At 40.1% G+C, this 21,714-nt stretch overlaps 1 protein-coding gene across 9 annotated transcripts in view; it reads right to left on the reverse strand.

Moving 5' to 3' along the window:
• Positions 1 to 2,817: 2,817 nt before the first annotated feature.
• Positions 2,818 to 21,714, reverse strand: part of SGMS2 (sphingomyelin synthase 2) — a 93,045-nt gene continuing 74,148 nt past the window's right edge. For 8 of the 9 annotated variants that reach the window (XM_064484316.1, XM_031468111.2, XM_031468124.2 and 5 more), the window contains 3 exons: positions 17,658 to 17,811; positions 12,870 to 13,036; positions 6,814 to 11,589 (listed from right to left, as the gene is read on the reverse strand). In XM_064484316.1, the coding sequence (XP_064340386.1) occupies positions 11,386 to 11,589; positions 12,870 to 13,036; positions 17,658 to 17,811 (525 nt within the window). In that variant the 3' untranslated portion in view covers positions 6,814 to 11,385. Of the gene's footprint in view, positions 3,026 to 6,813; positions 11,590 to 12,869; positions 13,037 to 17,657; positions 17,812 to 21,714 lie in introns of those variants that run through there. The other variant, XR_010380375.1, reaches the window with a different exon arrangement.

The raw sequence follows: 21,714 nt of genomic DNA on the forward strand, positions 1-21,714 counted from the left end.
TTCATCATCTCAAACAGAAACTCTGTACCCATTACACAATAACTCCCTACCTCCTCCAGCTCCTGGTAACTTCTGTCTCTCTGTATTTCATATTCTAGATACCGAGAATCATACATTTGTTTCATGTCTGGCTTACATCACTTAGCATAATGTTTAAAAGATTCATCCTTGTTGTAGCACATATCAGAATTTCATTCCTTTTCATGGATAATATTCCATTGCACAGATCTCCCTCTACTTTTGATGGGGTTACATCTTGGTAAAACCATCCTAAGGTGAAGATATCGTTAAGTTGAAAATGCGTTTAATACACTTAACCTACCAAACATCATAGCTTAGCCTAACGTACGTTATATGTAGTCAGAACACTTACATTAGCTTACAGTTGGGCAAAACCGTCTAGCACAAAGCTTATCTTATAATAAGGTGTTGAGTATCTCATGTAATTTACTGAATACTGCACTGAAAGTGAAAAACAGAATAGGGTGCTGAATGGTTTTAAGCTTATTGATTGTTCATCCCCATGACTGCCTGGCTGACCAGCTGTGGCACTGCCGCAACCCAGCATGACAGGAGAGTATGGCACTGCCCACCACTAGCCCAGGAAAAGGTCAAAATTCAAAATTCAACATGTGGTTTCTGCTGAAGGTATTTTGCATTGTCATAAAGTCAAAACATCTTAAATGGAAATAACGTTAAGTTGGGGACCATCTGTATGTATATACTACGCTTTGTTTATCCACTCATCCATCAATGGACGCTTTGGGTTGCTTCCACTCTCAGCTATTGTGAACAACGCTGCTATGAACATCGGTGCACAGATACCTGCTCGAGCCTCGGCTTTCAGTTCTTTCAGGTATATATCTAGGGGTGGAACTACTGAATCACGTAGTAACCCCCATGTTCAACTCTGAGGAATGACCAAATTTTTTCTACAGTATCTGTATCCGTTTTTACATTTCTATCAGCAATGACAAGGGTTTCAATTTCTCTACCGCATCACCAATTGTTATTTTGCTGTTTTTTCCTTTTCCTAATAGCTATCCTAATGGTTATGAAGTGGTATCTCATTGTGGCTGTTACATTTTTCTGATGACTAATGATGCTGAGCTTTTCATGTGCTGATTGTATATATTAACGTGCCATTTGGTATAAATCATCAATGTCGCCATCTGGCCCAGGACTATTCTTGAGAGGTTTTTACTACTAATTCAATTTTCCTTATAAGTTAAAAGTTTATTTGGACTTTCTATTTCTTCATAATTCAGTGCTGCTTGGCTTTGTGTTTATAGAAATTTGTCCCTTTTATCTAAGTTATCCAATATGCTTATAATCATTCATAGTATCTTTATAAATTTTTTAAAGGAAAGTTTTTTTTTATTTGTCATTGTATTATTTAATTATTTTTATTTTGGCAGGAAGGGAGGTAGTTAGGTTTATTTATTTTTAGAGGAAGTACTGGGGATTGAACCCAGGACCTTATGCATGCTAAGCATGCACTCTACCACTGAGCTATACCCTCCCCCCTATAAATTTTTTAATTCTGTAAAATCAAGTAGTAAATGTCCCCACTTCCATTCTGATTTTAGTAATTTGAGCCTTCTTTTTTCTTAGTCAATCTAGCTAAAGGTTTATTAATTCTGTTGGTCTTTTCAAAGTATCAACTTTTGGTTTCGTTGATTTCTATTGTTTTTCTATCCTCTATTCATTTATCTCTACTCTAATTTTTATTTCCTTCCATCTGCTAGCTTTGGGTTTAGTCTGCTGTTCTTCATCTAGTTCCTTGAGATCTACAGTTAGGTTATTGGTTTGAGATCCTTCTCCTCTTTTAATGTATGCATTTATAACTATAACTTTCCCTCTCAGCACTGCTCTCACTGTACCCCACACATTTTGGTATGTTGTTTTTATTGTCATTTGTCTCAAAGTATTTTCAAATCTCCCTTGTGACTCCTTGACCTGTTGGTTAAGAGTATGTTGGTTAATTCTCATAATTTTGTAAATGTTTCTGTAGACAGTTCATTTTAAATCACTTCTGCAATATATTTCTCATTCACTTCCTTGGGAGGGCTGTTGTATAGCGAAACAGCCTTGAAAAACTTTTTCTGTTTTTGAGCTTAACTGCCTTTGATGTGATTTAATCCCAAGACCCTTTGGGGTTTGCCAAAACTCTAGTGTTTCCCCCAGTATATAGGCAAGTCATTCGAAAGTCAGCACACTAGATTAGTTACTGGTGAAATCTAGTAACTTTGTTGGTAGTTCAACATTGTATCAGACATATAACCCCACTAGGAAGGACCAGCTGTAGCTATTTATGACTGGGATGAAATAATAACTCTTAATCCCATGGTCAAGGGCAGTGGGGTCAGGGTGAGCCACGGTTTACCTTATTGAATGAATTGTCCTTTTCCATTAGAAAAAATTATTTCCACACTAGCAATTCATCACTCACACTTTTGGATATTTCTGGAGAGATACAGCAGAACAATTCATGTGCCTGATTAATGTACAAAAAGTGGGAAGGTAGACAGAGTGGGGTCTTTGGAAGCATAAGCTTAAATATCTGACATTGTTCTCAACTGAAATCCAAAACCTTGCACGACAAATATGTGTCTTGTACTAAGTAGAAAATTCTTAAATTCTTACACTGTAAAAATTCTAAAATCCCTTATAATAAAATTAAAGTTTTAATGCTTTGCTGTACATCTGAAACTAACACTGTAAATCGACTACACTTCAATAAAAAATAAGAATTAAAAAAAAAGTTTCAAACTCCCATGAATTTATTTTCTGATTAGACTTTATCATATATTAATGAGTCAGGTAGTATCAAATGTTTTACTATACATTATCTATAACTCTCACCATGACATTGGGAGGTAGGTTTCTTCACTTTCATTTTACAGAAGGGATGGACATGATGATTCAGAAAGGTGAGTAACTTGCTTAGGAATTAAACCTAGGGGCTGGTCCAAAGTCTTTGGATTTTCCACTTCAGCCTTTATTTTTCAATCCATATTTTTGTCTAAAAATATCAAAAAAATACATATGATATGATGGCTACTGAAACAGTTTCAAGTTATAAACATCTTATAGTTTGGTAAGTGCTTCAGTTATTTTAAAGCAGATTATTTGGTGCCATGATGGGCAGTCTCCTTTCCATCAGATCTCCACAAATTCTGTTAATAATCCAAACACAAAAGACGGCATTAAAAAATACTCATTCCACAAATGTATGTAATAAGAACTTTATTAGCCACTGGAAGGAATACTAAGACAACCTTTCCTCTTAAGGAACTTTAATTTGGTATGGAAACAGGACATATTTTTTTTAAACTTAAAAGCAGTGAGTGTATCTCACATTTTGACAATTCGTTTGTATGCATTTTCTGAGGAAGAATTCAGATTTGGAGAAGTAAGGGAAACCTTTTAGGGGATGAGACTTCAGCTGAACTTTCAGGACAAGCAAGAGCTGGATAAAGATGAATAATTTCAGAGCTATAACTATGGTACCTAAAATATTTGTTAGTTGAATTTGGCTAACACTTTTTGAACATTTATCTTATAACAATTTCTTTCATTTAGTCTTCCCAGTGATTTTGTGAGACACGGACTATTATTTCCATCCCACAGATAGAGAAACCAAGGCTCAAAGAGGTTAGGCAACTTGTTTAAGGTCTTCCACATCCAGCCAGCACTGGAAGAACTGAGATTCAAACCCAAAGAGGACAGGGCCATCCTGTTACCTTGCCCTCTTCAGGAGGCAGGCGATGGTCTGTGTTGGGCAAGCCCATCTCATAGGACTGAGCTCGGCAGTACAGAGCACAGGGATGAGAGCAGCCCGACGCCGATAGAGGGCGCTGTTCGTGGAAGCAGTTGGAAAGTGCCTTGCATGGATGGGGTTCACAGATTATGAAGAACCACGGTAACAAAACAGCTTAAGGCTTTGCACTATGAAGTGTACTTTGCCAAAAAGATCTATTTGTATAAAATCAAGAAACCCAGATGTTATGGACTACATGTTTGTGTCCCCCCAAATCCATATGATGAAACACTGACTGGATGATATTAGAAGGTGCAGTCTTTCGGAAGTAATTAGGTTTAGATGGAGGGGACAAGTTTAGTGTCTTTAAAAGAAGAGAGACTAAAGCTCTCTCTCCTCAACGTATGAGAAAACCCAGAACAGGACCCTCACCAGTCTGACCATGCTGGCACCCTGGTCTCAGACTTCCCAACCTCCAGAACGGTGAGAAAGACATGCTTGCTGTTAAAGCCACCCAGCTCACGGCATTCAGCAGCCCTAACTGGTGAGGACTTTAGGTAAATGTCTCTCCCTCAGCGGCAAATGTAAACAATCCCTTCAAACCATGGCCTGGGAAACAGACCAGATGTAATACAAAAGATGTTCAAAAGTATCATTTCCTCCTTGCAAAGACCTGAGTGCCTGGGGACCACAGGTGTTTGCCCTGGGGCTTGGTCTCCTCGCTGAGTCAGAACCCCTGCCGTTGGCTTGAGGCAGCAGGTGTGTGATGAAAGGAGAGGGATGCCAGGCAACAGGGCTCTGCCCCCTCCCCACACACATCGGTGGCGGGGCACGCAGACTTAGAGCAGATTTACAGAGGAAAGGACCAGAGTTCACATGGAGACAGGAAATCTGCTGAATGTGGGGCACAGAACCTTACAGGGCTCGAGCTCAAGCACTCCTTAACTCTGCTCTCAGCAACACGAAACCTGTTGTCCAGAACTTTACAGAAGAGGCAATTCTTCCTCTCCCTCATTCCTCGCACTTGGGGTGATTCTTCCATCACATTGGTGCAGTGGGGAAATGATGGGCTTTGGCACCCCTGGGCAGCCATCAGTGTGCGAGGTGGGCTCCTTGCCCCCTGGTTTCCTCTCCCAGTCTAAGTTCCCTCAATTGGAAGAAGAGCATAATGAGATTCACCTGGTGTTAAATAAGAGGACCCCAACTGGCAATGCCTGACCTGTGGTAGCTTCTCAAAAGTAGTGGCTTTTTTCTTTACCCAAATACACACATCACTTAAGGAACTTAGGAAGAAAAAGAGGTAAATGCTGGATATAAGAACTGAAGCAAAGTGTGCTCAGAAACTTGGCCAGAAGCAAGCACACATGTTGGACAGATTTTTAGCACCGAGAACTCACCAGTTCATGCCTGGACCAGACAATCCTATGGCTTCACTTTGGTCCTTTGGGGAGCCCAGAGTCAGCCTAGACTATAATGACTCCCAAGACTGTTTCATTTCCTCAGAGCTTTGCTATCCTTTGAAGGCAGGTCATTGTACCTCTCCTCCTTTTGATATTCCCTCAGGAATAATTTCTGAGACAGTTACATTTAGCAATGAAGCCTGGTGCACTGTGGTGCCCGCCCCCCCCCCCCCCCCGCATTAACCTGTGTAAGAAAGGCAAAGGTGCATTACTACGTCCTAGCTAACAAGAGAACTGCAATGAGTTTGCTTTATTCTAACAAATTTGTAAGCTCAAACACTTGGGGACTCTTTTGCTTTCAAGGTCATTTTACCCTAGGAGCACTGACTTTTCTTCCCTCTGAAACACAGTAAATTCCAACTGTAAGAAAAGTCAGTAGCATTTGATAAAGAACCTGTTTCAAGGACTAGTTTCCCTCCTAATCAACTAATTGGATGATAAGGGAATAAACTCCCCTGAAAAACAAGCAACAGTAACAACAAAACCTCTAACAACCTGTGATGGTGACCAGAGCAATTATGACAGGGAGGCAGCAAAAGAGAGAAAATGAAATTCAGGTTCCAACTCCAACACTCATGAGCTCTTTCATCTCACAATACTGGTCACCAACTCTTTCCTTGCCTACCTCGTGGGGTTTTGTGAAGATGAAAGAATGTATGTCAAGCATGAAAACTGAAAAATGCGATGCCTCACACATGAATTAAACACGCCACGTAGAGACACACAGTAGCACAGAATCCATTACTGATACAATCCAACTTACATCAGTGAGTAACCTGGTCTTGTGTTTCTGATGTTCTTATATACTTTATTAGAAGAAAATAAATGTTCGATGTCAAGGTTAATGAAGTATCACCTTAGTTCCATTATATAATGCATTCAAGATCAGGGCAGTCTTTGGGCTCTGGCCAGCAAAATCAACACACCAGTGTTTCAAATAGGAGGATAGGACAGGCTTTTCATCCCAGGCCTGGGTGGAGGTGGCAGAAAGACTTGTGATTTATATTCTATCATTTCCAGAGAGTTCAAAGAAACTTGGATTATCCATCAACTTGCTTTTTGAACCATATTATCTTATCCTCATCCCCTCCTCCCCCCAAGTTGCTTTTACTAAATTTGTCTTTGAGGGCCAGGCCTTCATCTTTCCAAAAACAACTTTCTGCAATCCGCTGTCGCAACGACTACTGAAGTCTAGTTGAGGACATTACCCTGGTGCCCCCCTTCTGAAGGAAGAGGATATTTCTTTCAGAATTGACTGACAGAAAGGACTCTGCTTTCCTGGAAGAATGAATGATTTTTGTCCCTCTGTGAACAATGAGAATCAGAATCATGGGGTGTGTAACTGATTTTCTTTTTCTCCATGAGTGATTTTATATTGTTATGAATTATTTTGAACCTTAAATCCAAGGGCAGAAAAAACAACACACTCCAGTTTACTTAGTGTTCCATTAATTGAAGGTTATCAACTTATTTAAAAAAGTTCTTGAAGAAAATAACCCTCATGTGATTTTAATGAGTACTTTAAACTAAAGTTTAAAAAATCTTTAAAGAAAACTAAATTTTTTAATTTGTAAGAAATAGTAATACTAATTTTGAAAAGACTCGATGTCATGGTGGTTTATTGGATAAATACAAAGTATAGGCTCTTGCTTTTTTTTTATTAAAGCAAAGCCAAAGAGATTAGAAACCAAGTAGACATATTCTGTTTAGAATAGAAACATAAATTAGTTTTAACTAACAATTAGGCACTTAAAATGTAAATGTAAAATGGCATTTTCAAGTACAAACGGTAGTTACACTCCTAAATTCCTCCTGAAATGTTTTTACAAACACAAAAGCACAAGCATGGAAAACATATTTCTAAACTAAGATAATTTCCTCTTTAAAAAAAAAAAGGAACCTGAATTCAAATCCCATATGATAGACCAATGACTAAAGTACTGGTGGGTAGGAAAAAGAGCTTCTGAAATTTACATATTTAATTAAAACATAAGCATTTAATAAAACTATTACAATAATATACAGTATATATCATAATGAAAAATATATGTCAGGAAAATAATGAATTCTACACTTAAAATTTTACTTTACAACAAGGCACTTAACACACGGAAACAGTACAGTAAACTTCCAAAAGAAAGCAGTTGGCTACCTCTCAAACCTTGTAATAATATTTCTTTTGTGAATATAATATAACATAACCATACATTTTGCAGCATTAATCATTGCATAGGAGGTAAATTAAATAATGAATCCCAACTTGGCAACTAGATTACCTTAAGTTTATAGTTTCTTCTTTTTCTTTTAAAGGAAGTTTTAAATAATTTCACAATAAAGAACTATTCTCATTCATGATTCATTTAGAACACAGCTATATATAAATCAGAATTTATAAGGTGTGTATCTGTATAAAAAATTATCTTTGGGTACCTTTTGACACGATTTTTAGTGTTCAGGTATTGAAGTCAAGAGCACTTCTTAATAGAAGAAATATTTTTAGCAAGTAAGTCAAAGGAGTTAAATTATTGCAACACAATGACATTAAAAAAAAAAAAACAAAACACCAGGACTCTAAACACACAAATAGAAAAGCCTTCAACACATGGCATATTAATTATAATATACTTGATTTAAACATGTAAACTCATTTATTAAATTCCTTCTCACACTTCCTTACACTACAGAAGTGAGTGTGTTAAGACCAGCTTAAATTTTTAATCAGTTTTACAGTGCAAAACAAAAACAACATAAAAGAATTTAAAAAGAAATGTTCAAAATATGCAAGGAACAAGATGTGAACTTTCAAATTAAAAAAGAAACTGCATGAGTTCTAGCATGTTAAAAAAAAACATGTAGGACTTTGAAACTTGGTGTTTCAAAATAAACAAAGTATAGGTAGTTATAAAGGGAGACATTAATGATTGTGATGGTGAGAGGTAAAAATGGTCTGCATATTTTCTCTGATCAAATGGATAAAAGATTAGAATTACAACTCCCTGTGATCTAAGCACGTTTTCCCTTTGGGAAAGGTTTAATATGTTTTTAAAATAATTCCTTTTTTGTGGTTCTTTCAGATTATTGGCAAAAATAATAAAAAACAAATGCCTTTTAAAAACTTGAAAATATCCTTTAAAAAGTTGCGTTTGTGTTCCAAGTTATATAACATATTTCCACAAGGGGGCACTGGTATACAGCAAAGAACCTTATGCAGCATCATCCAAGTGTCAACCAAGACTAGAAACTTGGGCTCACTCACAAGAGCCTTCCTTCCACAGAAAAACATGTTTCCCAAGATGCCAGTAAATTAAATAACAAACTCAAAATTACTTTGGGTAGAACTGAATGGGGAAGAATGCTTTATTTTCCGAGCTAGCAGGGGAGCTCAAAAATTAGAATCTGAAAGGAATGGATTTCCATTTGAAAGAATATTTTTTAAATGATGCATCATTTATAGAAATATATCTATTATAGATATTGCACAGAGGACTAAATCACAGAAAAGGCTCGTAACAGGAGCACTGGATTACAAAAACAAGGATAATAGATAAGATCTTGTATCTTGGTTAGCAAGAAAAAGGAGCTCCAAAATTTTACTGTTTCAAAAGGCAAGCTTGTAATTGTTTGGTTTCTTTAATTGAGGTATAACTGACATACAATATTATGTTAATTTTAGGTATACAACATAATAATTTTTTACTTGTATATATTGTGAAATAATCACCACAGCAAGTCTAGTAATTAGGTTTTATATCCCAAAGTGGCATGTTGGGTTGAACTTCAAGTCTGCTTTCCTAAATGTATATGCTTTGATACTTCTCATATTTTCCCATCTTGAAACTTTGATATGTGCCCCCTTATTTTCATACCACATGCTTGCACAGCATTTATTAGAGAGCTATGACATGTATGTGCAAAGAACACAGGAGCAATAGTGTCTACACGTGGAGTCATGGATGTTTTTAAAGTTCTTTAAAAGGTGATAGTATTATTTAAAAAAAACTAGATTACTTGACTAAAATGCAAGGTTTAAACTGTTTTCAAGGATCTCCAGCAATCAATACACTATGATTTTCAAAGCTTATACACGTTTCCTTCCTCAATCTGCAGAGGACTGGGTTACCCAAGATGCAGTTGAATAAGGCTCTAAGGTATATATCAGGTTGTTTTATTTGAATTAGAGGCTCAAGGAATATACCAGTATTAGGAGAGCAAAACCTGGGCCTCAGTGCCAGATATTTCTTTTCACAATTAGCAGAAATTTAAAATCAGTGTTTTCAAGAAGAACACACCATTCTATCACATGTCAATATTTAATAAGTGAAAATTATGTAGCATTATGGCTAAACACATCAGGTAAGCTACACAAACGTTTCTTACTGGTTTACTTAATAATAAATACCAGAAAAACTTTTTGCATTTCGAAGCTTGCCCAGGATGTTTAGGATTTGCTTTCTTGTTTTAAATGTAACCAGATTAGTCTTTCTTTCTGCCTTTGAATTCAACCTTTAGTGTTTCTTTTTCACATGGAGAAAGAACCATACTGAAAACGTATACAGAATTTTAGCACCAAAGGACAATGACCCTTCTGAATAGATCTGTATTGTGCTTCTCTTAAACGATTTAAGGTCAGCTCTGTGCACCAGATCTGGGCTCACTCATTTACAAGGACAAATCGAGGGATGTTTTCATTCTAAGTGGAGGGAGTTTTCACCTTTAATATAAATGTAACTGCCTCCCTTCCACCCCTGTTGGCCTCTCCACCCTCTGACTAGTGTTAATTATTTTGTAACCTTGAATCTTTTTCTAAGGTTACTAGAAGTCTAAAGAAATTAAGCCAAGAATTATCAAAAAGATTCAACAGCATTAATCAATGTACTAAATCTGGTCAGATTTTTTTTTTAATCCTTTTTTTTTTTTTGCATCACCTGAAAGAACTTTAGAAACAGTTATTCCCCTTTACTGAGTAGCTGTAACTGTCTAATACATGGGTTCCAGCCGTAGATTATAGTGCAGCACCGTGGTATCATTTCAGGGTCAAAGTAAAATTACTCAATTGTGGTATGTGTCCTTAGGACCAGTATATAAGAAGCTAAGTCTCTTACCAAAAGGCAAGGATGCATTAAACTTTTGGACTCTATCTTGGTTCTTCCACAAAGCTCAATGTAACTAGGAAGAAATGGTTTTCAGTGAAATGTGACCAATTGTATTTGTGAGTTCCAATGAGCAGCTCTAAAACAGATCTCACATAGGGCATGACCTGGGAGAAAAACACGGGCTTGTTCCCCAAAGGGCATGAGCATCAGTTCACACACATACGTGTCTTCAGCCTGAGCTACACAGTCCACTGCCCTGGGGGTACAGGTGCCAATTTACCAGGCAGACAGCAGGTAAGCGTGTGCATGAGACCATTCCTAGCAGGAACACCCCATGTTTCCCTGTGTGTCTGTCACAGAGATCTTACAATGAAATATTTACACACATGTGGGGTGCGCCAAATACTTTTATATTATTTTAAAGCTTTTTTTTAAATTATAAAATTATCAGTTTAAAAAGAATAAAGTAAAAGTGATACACAGTACATTGGGAGCAGCAGCAGTGCATATTCCCAGACCTGACCCTGACCTTCCCCTCGACGGGGAGGAAACAACGTTCACCCGAAGTCCACTCACGGCCCAGTGAGTGGATCGCCCCCTCGCCGGTAGGGCTAATGCTAAAAACCACTCTCAACATCAGGTGATTCTATTTACACAGTAGCTGTATATATCCAGATATTTTTATTTAAAACATTAACAAATTCTTTTGACCTTGGAGGGGGAAAAAAAATCCTGAAAAAAGTCTAAAGTGGAGCGCTTTAGTGGAGAAAGAATGAGGAAAGGAGTAGTATGTTCTTTGGCACCTCTTTAACAAGCTCATTAGTAAAGTCCCAGACTGAGGGCTTGTCACCAATGAATGAAGAGCCACGGGAGAATGTAACTTTCTCAGGACGAATAGAAAACCAGTCAAAAGGTAATACTTCATTCATCTTTCTAAGCATTTGCACAAAATTTGGTCCACTTCTTCATTTACCAGTCAGTTCTCCTAAAATAAAAAACAAAAAAAACTATACCTTTGGTTACAGCAATGACTCTTTTGGTGTAAGAGCTGATGCCTTTGCTTTGCTCCTCAGGTAGACTTCTCATTATCTTCACCGATCTTCTGAACCCGCGAATACTTCTTGCAGGATGATTTAAAGCAGCCGGGAGGCCAGGAGAGTGGCCAGGAGAAGCAGCAAGGAATTGAGCCTTGTACGTTTTTCTCAAAAAAATAAAAGATGGGGAACCACCATGCTCGAGACAAGAAATTAGTCTGTGAAGACACCTTCAAGTTCTGTAAAAGGTAGGAAAAAAATAAAATGAGACACGTTTTTCATAACTTGCAATATAATTTTTTTCTGAATTGTCATTCGCTGTAACTTAACAAGGGAAGCACCCGAATGGGGACCACAAGGCAATGACTGTCTTTGCGCCTCTTCCCCTGACTCTGACAGGACCCGCCCCACATTCGTTTCCTCTCTGTGGCTCAGGTGAATCTTCTGCCTGCAATTCCAGTAAGAATGGAGACTCAAGGATGGATGTGGGAGCTCTCCAGGGACAATCTGTAGGATGTGCGAGTGGTCAGGTCTACGTATGGGGTCAAGGAGGATGGAAGAGTGGAAGGAGAGCCCACAAGGCTGAGCGTATGTAAGGGGAAAGGTGAAAATTTTGGTTCAGTGGCATCACTAGACATTGAGATGAAGTGTAAGGAGGAAGACGGACATAGGAGACGAAAGAATAGGAAATAGAGCCACAAAGACAACAATGTCTATAGAGAGGGCATTTCCTAGTGGACACTGCTAACTGAGAATTGGATTTAGATCCTGGGGGGAATGACATATTTCAGCTGTGCACAAAGTCTCCAAACATGATATGCCTCACACAATATGGTAAGACCATCCCAAGATAAGTCAGTCATAGCACACAGACTAACTCTGTTACAACAAGGACACACGCTAGGGCTGGATGGCACAGAGAAGGCATCATTCCCACGTGGGACTAGAGGCAGAGAGCAGGAGTTGGAAAAGGCTTCTCAGAAGAGACGGCAGCTAAGCCAGCTCTTTCGGAATGATGGTAGAAGAAAAGAAGTCGTCTGGGAACCGGAGGCAGCAGAAACAAATAAGGAAAGGACGAGAAGGGAAGGCAGAGAGCACGGTATCACCAGAAGGAGTACCGAAACCAGTTACTCGTAAGTTGTTCTGCCCAACTTTTTAAAACAGTTGCCGTCTTTTCTCAGAATGAAGTACTCTGAGGGCAGGGAGTGTCCTACCTAGCTGCACCACAAATGCTTCTACAAAGCAGCTTCCTAGATTTTCATTTAATTTTAATTCTCCTGTAAATGAGTTGAATTCGAGCTCTATAATTATACGGCATCTTTACCCTTAAACGCCACTTATATCTTTGATACTCATTAAGAGGCTGTCATTACTATAAATTTAAGCGAACTGACCCAAACCACACAGTTAGGCAGCAACAGCAGTGATTCCCATTAAGCTATCAGAAACCCCCGTGTGAAAAAGGGTCCACAGCATTGAAAGAAAAGAAATTATCCAAGGATAATGTCACTGCTCTCACCTTTTCATTGGCCATAGAATGATACCACCAAAAGAGCCGTGTTGTGATGTAATAAGCCACAATCACGTCGACAGTGTAGTGCTCGTGTGCTACGAGGATGCAGATGATCCCGGCAGCGCTCAGCAGCCAGCAGATCAAATGATACCACCAGAAGTGACGAGGCGAGTCTGGACAGCAGAAAAATCACAGGGTTAATACACGACTCCCAGAGAGGAGATGAATGATGACAGTCTAACCTAAAGGCCTTAGGAAAGTCTAAGGCCAGGAAGTCACTGAAGGAGAAAATGGATAACCCAAAATGAGTCACTGAGAACTGCCCGGGATTTGCTCAGGGAGGGAGGGAGGGAGGAGGGCGCACCGCTGAGGGCAGGTGGAACAGTCACGGCTGGGGAGGCTGGTAACACGAGATACACACACAGTCTAAGAAGGAAGAGAAACGTTTCACGTTGGGTTGGCTGGAAGGGGCTCACACTGGCTCACGTACGGACCCCACCAGAAAGAAAAACAGTAGGGGTCAAAAGAAAAGGTAGCTGTCTATGAAAATATGGGGGCACAACGGAGTGGAGTGAGAAAGTCAGAGTGATTTCGGGTCTTACATAAACTTACTTTGATTTCTCCACAGGGAGAAAAATGGCATTGTGGCTGGCAATATTTTGATTCTCAGCAATTTTATACTGTTATGGCCAATAGCAACAGTAAGACCCTTCCTATGCAAAGCTTAGGATTCTCGCCCACTCACGTAGGGATCTGAGCCTTACCCAGCAAGGTCACTAAGAAGTTCACGGCACTGATTGGTCATACGAGAGAACCAAAGCGCTCATCAGGTTAAAGATGATCACAAGCCCCACCGCCTTCCCACACACATGGTAATGACACAGGTGTGAACGGAACCAGAGCTCGCCTCTGACAACTGCTCTTTTTCTTTAACAACTTTCTTTTTAAAGCTTTATTCGCTCACAAAGTTAATAACATAATAAACTGAAATTTCACATTTAACTGTTTTTATAGTGATATTTACTTTCAAGTGTGGGAGCATGGTTGAACAACAGAAAGATTCATTTCCAGAACTTTAGATGAAATATCAAACCGGGTGTCATTTAAATGAAACATTTTTTGGTAAAACAGCGGTTGCTCTTTTGGTCCCAAGTGGAACAGTAAGATGAGAAACCCACATTTGCACTTGAAAGTCTGATTTTCTACTTTTGAATATGCAACTTGTTTCTCCTTTGGCTCATCCTGCCACTAGGTTCTGGCAGAGGATAACTCACAGAAGCAGAGAATTTCATAGCTGGGGGAGGCCTTACTCCTGTAGCCTGAGGGGCCAGATCCAGTCCCCATAACTGTTCTGTTAGGCTCTGAAGTTTAAAAATGGAAGTAACATTTAGAAATCTGGAGATTTTGCTCAATAGGCATTCTCCAGCACCACAGCCCTCACCCAGCCCCGAAATCTCACATCAGCCCTGCTTCCCTTCCTTACAGGTCATCTGGTATTGACCTTAAAAGTTCAAAATGTTTGAGCGAACCAGAGCTATTTTGTATTTGTTTATCCGCAAGAAGCAAAGCTGGAGTATGTAGGGAGTGAGGAGGTGGCCTGAATGGTCATTTTTCTACTCGTGGAGTTGAACATGAGGTTTTAGGAGGGGCCAGAAGCCCCTGCACTGCTTTCCCATAAAAAATGTATCTATCCTCTGTTACGCTACCACATTGGACCACTGGCTCATTGATTGAGAACACCAGATGGCCCAAAGAACAGATTTAATATAAACTATTTTGACATAGAAATGGCGAAACGGTAATCCTCTCTGCTCTCTCCTTCTACTCACAGGGATAACCTCGAGCTGAGACATGATGACACAATTATTAATGAACTCCACTGTCTGTGTGGGATCCTAGCCCAAACGTCAGTGAATAATAGAGACAATGGACTTGGTGTAGCAGTAAGGTAGAAAAAAAAAAGTTTTCTCGACTAGCAAGACATTTAGTGCCAAGAACTAGATTGATTTCTCCAGGCTAATTTTATAAGGAACCTAGGTCCCAGTGATAATATTTGCACAACTGTGTAAAACCCTCTCTTGTTAACCCACAAAATGACCCCAGTCCCATGTTTTCATCTACTCTTAAGATTAAATTCGAATCCCCTCATGACGACAGAGTAAACAAGGAGAGTCTAAATGATCAAAAGGCAGGAAAGCAAAAAATATATAAATGATGCATCTAATTCTAGAAGCTGACTGTTCAAAGGAACCACGGGAACCACGGCAACCACGGCTTACTCAGAACAACACATGGTATAATTTAGAAGGTGACTGTTTTTCCTAATTGCATAGGAAACGGGCATAAATATGGACTGCTCTGTTTACATACAGAACTGATTCTAAAGTTGGGTTTGTATCAAGCATTACAGATCTGCCGTTTTGTTTCTCACCAAAACTTGGGAAAAGTAGAATGTAATTCTTTCCTTGCCTTATGTAAATGTACACAATTTAAAAAGCCTCCAGCCCAAATCGTACCTTGGGAAGAAAATGTTTCTACATCCTGCTTAGCCTTTATTAAGTATAAAAATAATCACGAGGTGGCCCTGCTATTGCTGTGAGGTAAAAGAACAGTAATGAGCAATATACTCAGACTATTCCTTAGCAATTCTGTAAGATCAGACAAGTTGGGTTTCCAAAAATTCTAAACAGAGCCAAGACAGTGATAGCAAAACCTCTGAAGTCAGCCTGCTTGAGTTTGCATGCCCCAGGCTCCCACTACTAACTGTGGGCTGGGGCTCATTCACTCACCTTCTCTAGGCTTAAGTTTCCTCTCCGAAAAATGGAGAAAAACAGTGCTTCCCCTATGGGGTGGCTGCAAGGATTAAATGAGTTAATTTGCATCTAGGGCTTAGAATAGGGACCTGGCAGAGTAAATACAACGTCTGTGTGCTGTTATTGGTAATATCACCTGGTCTTCGGTTATTTTATAAAACTCACTGTTTCCTGGAGTGTTTTCTCTTCATTAGTCTGGTTTTCACCCACAGGAGCTTCATTCTAACAGGCAGCTCCTCCCTACCATCATCCTCATCTTCTATAAGCTTTCCATGATCCACAGATTAGAGAAAAGATTCTACAACCTAAATGGACCTCTGGACTGAAAGTGATGGATCTTACACACAGGTGGAACTCTCAGCAGCGAAAGTTAGAGTCAGAATCACAAACCACATAAATCACTCCACCCACCACCCAGAGCCAATAACTAGGTATCAGAAATTAGAAATTTCAGTGTATAAAATAGATGAATAACAAAGACCTACTGTATAGCACAGGGAACTGTATTCACCATCTTGTCATAAGCTATAATGGAAAAGAATCTGTAACTGAATCACTTTGCTGTACACCTGGACTACACAACACTGCCAATCAACCTGACTTCAATATATATATAAATAAGGGGGGAAAAAAAAGAAATTTCAGAAGACTGAAATTTAAGGACGGCATACTGGTGCACAGACAGACCTGGGTTCCTCCCCTCCACAACCTCCCCAGTCATGTGAGAACAGAAATGAAGTAAGGGGCAAGGTGCAGAAGACCCCTCACCTTAAAGTCAGGCAGTGTGATGCAGGGTGAACACTTCACACGTGGCTCTCCCTACTCAAAGTGTGTATGTAGCATTTAGAAAGAAGACAATTTAAGAGATACACAATTGTCATCTTCCAAATTTAAAAACAGACTCACTTCATCTACTACAGAGAATCTCAACTCTTTCTCATATTGCCCCCAAAGTAGAATTAAAACCTATCATCCTGGATAATCCATGGGGCAAGAACTCAATTCTGTACCCCTGGAAGATAAACCCTGATGGGCCTGAACCCATTTGGATGAATGACAGGCCCAGAGAAGAAGGAAGAAAGCAGGAATAACCAAGAAGGACAGAGAGGGGAGGCCTGGTCTCTGCCCAAGACCTCCCTTACAATATGCTGCAAAAGTAAAGAGAATTGAGATAAGCCTTAAAAAAACAAAAACAAAAACAAAAAACACTGGTATGGGGTATCTTGGAATTAAACATGAAGGTTGCTACTGACCAGGTTGGTAAAAATGGAGGGAGAAGCATTACTACTCCTAAAAGATTTTGACAAAATGGGCCTAAATATACAAAACCTCAGAAATGCACAAGAACCGGACCTGCTAGGCAGCTAAAACCAAGCACAACCTCCCCCACAATGAACGTTCTTCCAGCCCCACAAAAACAGCCAGGATACACAGCAATTTTGCGTAATGGAAATTAAGTATGTAAACATGGAAAGATACTTCACAGTCTCATCTCCATGTTGCTTTTCAAGAAGAAAACGGTCAGTATTGGCAAAATGTTCCATGAAGATGCCTATTAAAGCATAGAAGGTACTGGAAAATGAGGAAATCACAATAAAGTGGGACAAGGAAACATTTTAAACATTTTGGGGGGGGAACATTAACTGAAGTACTTGGAATGGACGTTCCATAGAAAGGACGTTTCATTCAAAAGTCATTTCCATTTGACTCTGGAACACGCTGATTCTTTTTACAATAAACTTAACAACTGTTCTTCTCAGTTCCAACATTAAAATGGCTTTTCATACCTTCAGAAGTACTAACGGAGGAGGGAGGCATTTTGGAGGCATGCTAAATGTTAGCCAGAAGCCAGGGGAAGTCTTAAGCATGATTAACACACACACACACACACACTTTCATAGCTATCAATTCCAACAGAATAAGGACCTAGGGATCCCACCCACGTCAGCCATCAATACAGCAAGAATGAGTTACTACTTACATTCCTTGATGAACAAGTAAGTAAGCGTCAGCATAACTGTGTGACCACTGAAGAGGAAATCTCCGCACAGGATATGCGATCCAGTTATGGACAACCCACCACCAGATATCAACCGGAGAATCCGCTGTACTTTGGCCTGAGAGTCTCCATTGAGCTGAATGACACAAGAAGGTCAGGAAGAAAATTTACAATCTGACAAAATCACGTTTCAGCCTACTTTGTGTGATATTTAGAAAGGTCGCCAGTTTGTGATTTTTTTTTTACTTAAAAAGTCAGAGAATGCAAGAGAGGAAGCTCCTCAAACTGAGTTTTACTCATTGTATTGGCCAGTTTTTAGTGACATGTTTTAAATTATTCAATATGCTACTAATAATACATTTTGGTGGTGGTGTGTCCTTGGGCAAAGCTTTTAAAAATATTAATAACCAATGACTTCACTACAGTTATGCACTAAAAAATCAAAGCTCCTTTCTTTCCTCTTTGCAGAGGGAAGTCAGGGTTTTGGATAGTTATTATTTGATTCGGCTGCACTCCACATTACTAATATTCTACCGTGGGTTCAGACCCTGTGTTAAGTGGGCAGCCTAACGTGTGCATATTGCCACATTAACATCTGATCAACACACTGACAGTTAAAAAGAGGAGTTGCAATACATTAAATAATTTAAATAGGTTTGAAAGTGATGGATTAGGGACGTACCGGCAGCTTTAAAATGAGTAGCTTTGATCAGGAGAAACATCTCCCAAAGCAATAACCTGTGTGCTGTGGGAAGGGGGTGAGGACAGAGCTCCCTTCCTTGCGCAAAGGTGGAGAAGCCCCAGGAAGCCATCAAGAGGGATGGGCAACCAGGATGGGCTAGGGAGGGCGTGTGAGGCAACGGTCAAAAGCCTATATTCCATTAAAATGTGAGTTCACAGGAAGGAGTCGTGGACTGAGTTGCAATACTTGGAAAACTGGAATACTGAAACATTGAGGGGCCAGATGCAGGCTTCCAGATCAGTCTGTACCAAGTGAATAGGTTTAGAAAATCAAGAGTGATACTCAGAAATAAAATGGAGTAAGAGTACACACGAGAAGAGAAATCTAGAAAGCCCATTATTTACTGTTCATTTGGGACCTGGGGGGATAGTTGCAGGATATACTGCCTTTCATACTCAACTATGACCTTCTGGGCAACTGGTGCCTGCAGCACGGCCAGGCCAGCCGCAGTGGTGGTTAAACTGTTGGTGGTGAAGACGGGCAGTGTCTTGTCCAGGGGGACGTGTAGTGGCGGAGGAGGGTAAGATGTGTACAGATGGGTGAGAAGACAGCCTAGGGGCAGACAAATGAAGTCAGCCTCCAAAGCAGATGGAAAACCATCCTATCAAGTACAACAGGAACTGGGGCAGGATTCCTTGCCTAAAATTTCCCTGATTTAAAAAAAAACAAAAAACAATAAAACCCTCATGGATCTGGAATTTCTTTCTGGTATTCAGGTGACCCTTGTAAAAGGGCAAACACACCACGATTGGTTGCTGGTGGAGAATAAGGTGCTGCAACAGAAAATGACGTGCAACTGAATTAGAGGGCTGAGGGAGACGCTGGAGGTTTCAAAGAAACGTAACCTCAAAAGTTGGCGGAGACCAACCCTGGTGGCAAAACCAAGAATCAGGTGAGCCGGCCTTGAAAAGCCAGGATCTAGAAGGCAGCAAAGGACTCATACCCAAGGAAGATAAGGGCTGAGGACTGAGCTGCAGGACTCACATAAAGTGCCCCTCAGGAAAGGCAGCCTACAAACCACACAAAATGGGATGTGCACTTGATGCGGACAATAGCATGCACAGATCAGCCACAGACCTTTGGGAATTTCTCGTCATGGGTTGGTACAAACAACTGTCAACACTGAGATCAAATAAAAAGGTACATATACTCCCTTTGACCATTGTGTTCCCAGTTTAAGAGGACACATTATTCTTCATTTCAAAACCATAATAATGTTTTTTATCCACTCACCCATTCCCAACTCAACACTCAAATTTTCTAAGGGCAGAAACACTTAAACCCCTTTTATCTGGGGTTAGATGAATCCAAAGGCATAAACCAACCAGGAGCTAAAACGCTGCTACACATTCTCTTCTCCCCTCTTCCTCTCAGCAGTGATGGCGTATGGAGATTTCTGATAGCATGATTCAATGTGACTTCACAGAACAGAGCGAGGTCTTCTTGCTCCTTCTCTACTTTCTCAGCCCTTCACTCCTCACTTCTGTCACTGCTATCTTACGATGTCAGATCATGCTCAGCATAAACGCTAAACAAAACTTTAAGAAAAGAAATTAAAGAAGAGGGTGGAGGGCAAACTGGGGAAGAGAGGATAACAGTGAGAGAGGTGGGATTAATGGATTTTTTTTCTAGTTCTGTTCTATTTCATCAAGCCCCCATCACACATCACTTAAGACTCGTTCCTCTTTTTTAAATGGTGCAGTAACTTTATCATTTTTTAAAACACTGAATTTTTTTTTTCAGTTGAGGAACGAGAGATTGAACCCAGGACCCTGTGCATGCTAATAAGCATGTGCTATTACCCTCCCGCCCCTAGCTATGCCCTCCTTTTTCAGACCCATTCCATGCTATGCCTGGATGTAGAATTGAAGATGTAGAAAACTAAGAGAAGCAGCATAAGTCAGAACAGCCAAAGCAGACAGGGTTCAGTGTTCAAGGGTTCTTCAAACTGTGACCTCTACACACCACTTCCCACAAAAATAAATCAGGTACAAGAGAGCCCAACTTGGCTGCTGCCAAACCAGAAACCTTACCCTCCACACCACCCCTTCAATTTAGAAGAGAAGACCTTTGGACACCTATGGCTAGGATGAGAGGGGCACTTTCTCCGGGAAAGGAATGTAGCTATGCTGGCCCAACGTTCCTGTGGCAAAATGGATTTGAAAAGCTAAATCACTTCATGTGAGTCCTAATAACTAGGTCAACATTTATCTAAACACAATTTTTAGAACACAAATTTTGTGACTACAAACCGAAGCTTGGGTTGGTAGGTTGAAGCCAATTGTAAGCAAAGGACTTAAAGTAAACCAGAGGCTAGAGGAGGGGGAAACTGACAGCAGAGGATTTCACCCAGAGCCTATCACTGCGGGGGCTTTTATGATCACATCCAGCGAGTGACAAGCGGTATCAGGCATCAATGACTAGGTCAGACACCTTCCGACAGCAAGAGGTTCCAGCATACACGGGTCTGCCATTGCTCTTGGTCACTGAGGACATTCTACAGTGTCAGCAGCAAAGGAGACAGGTAGATGATCTAATGGCTTTGTAACCACAAAAAAATCTAAAGAGCACTCAAAGCCCCTGGCAGAACCACACTGAAAATGCAGCTCAGACTCCTGTTCTAGCGCACCACGTCATCTAAGCCAAGCAAAGTGATTTGTGTTTGTTTTACTGAACCGCAGTCCAGGCACTGATAGCTGGAGGATGCTTCGGGGAGAGGTCTTAGGTCTCGACAACTGAACACGGGTGCTGATTAGCGAGGATGGTCCCAGAGCGCCCGTGGTGAGTATCTGTAGCCTGGTTATCATGTGGCCTCTGAAAATTGCAACTTTTCTACAGAAGATAATCTTTAATTTTCTTTCTTTCTGTAATCATAGCAATTCATCCCTGCAAACGTCACCCATTACTAGGGTGGGTTTGCCTTCTTTTCTGTGGCCATTTCTTCAAAGCCCATTGTAATAACCACTTAAGAGTTGTCTATTATGCTTCTGAACTTCTCTCGTGCCTTAAATTAGTTTCACTAAAAACCAGCCAGTGTTTAAATTCAATATGTACACTGTTTTAATTACAGACACTCTCTGCTTTGATGGCTTTGGAAAAACACAGCTTCTCCAAACCACACCTAAATTTGGTGAAGGAGACTGTTGGCTTCAGAACAACTCTGTTTTTCCTTCCACCTTGGACGTCTGCTTTGTGTTCAGTAAAATATGTTGGACTTCATTCCCTTGTCCAGAAAGCACATGATTTGCAAGTTTCCTTTTTTACAAACCAGGGCACACTGGGGTCGAGATGATTCAC

This window comes from Camelus dromedarius, chromosome 1 (assembly GCF_036321535.1).
Source record: "Camelus dromedarius isolate mCamDro1 chromosome 1, mCamDro1.pat, whole genome shotgun sequence".
NCBI lineage: Eukaryota > Metazoa > Chordata > Mammalia > Artiodactyla > Camelidae > Camelus > Camelus dromedarius.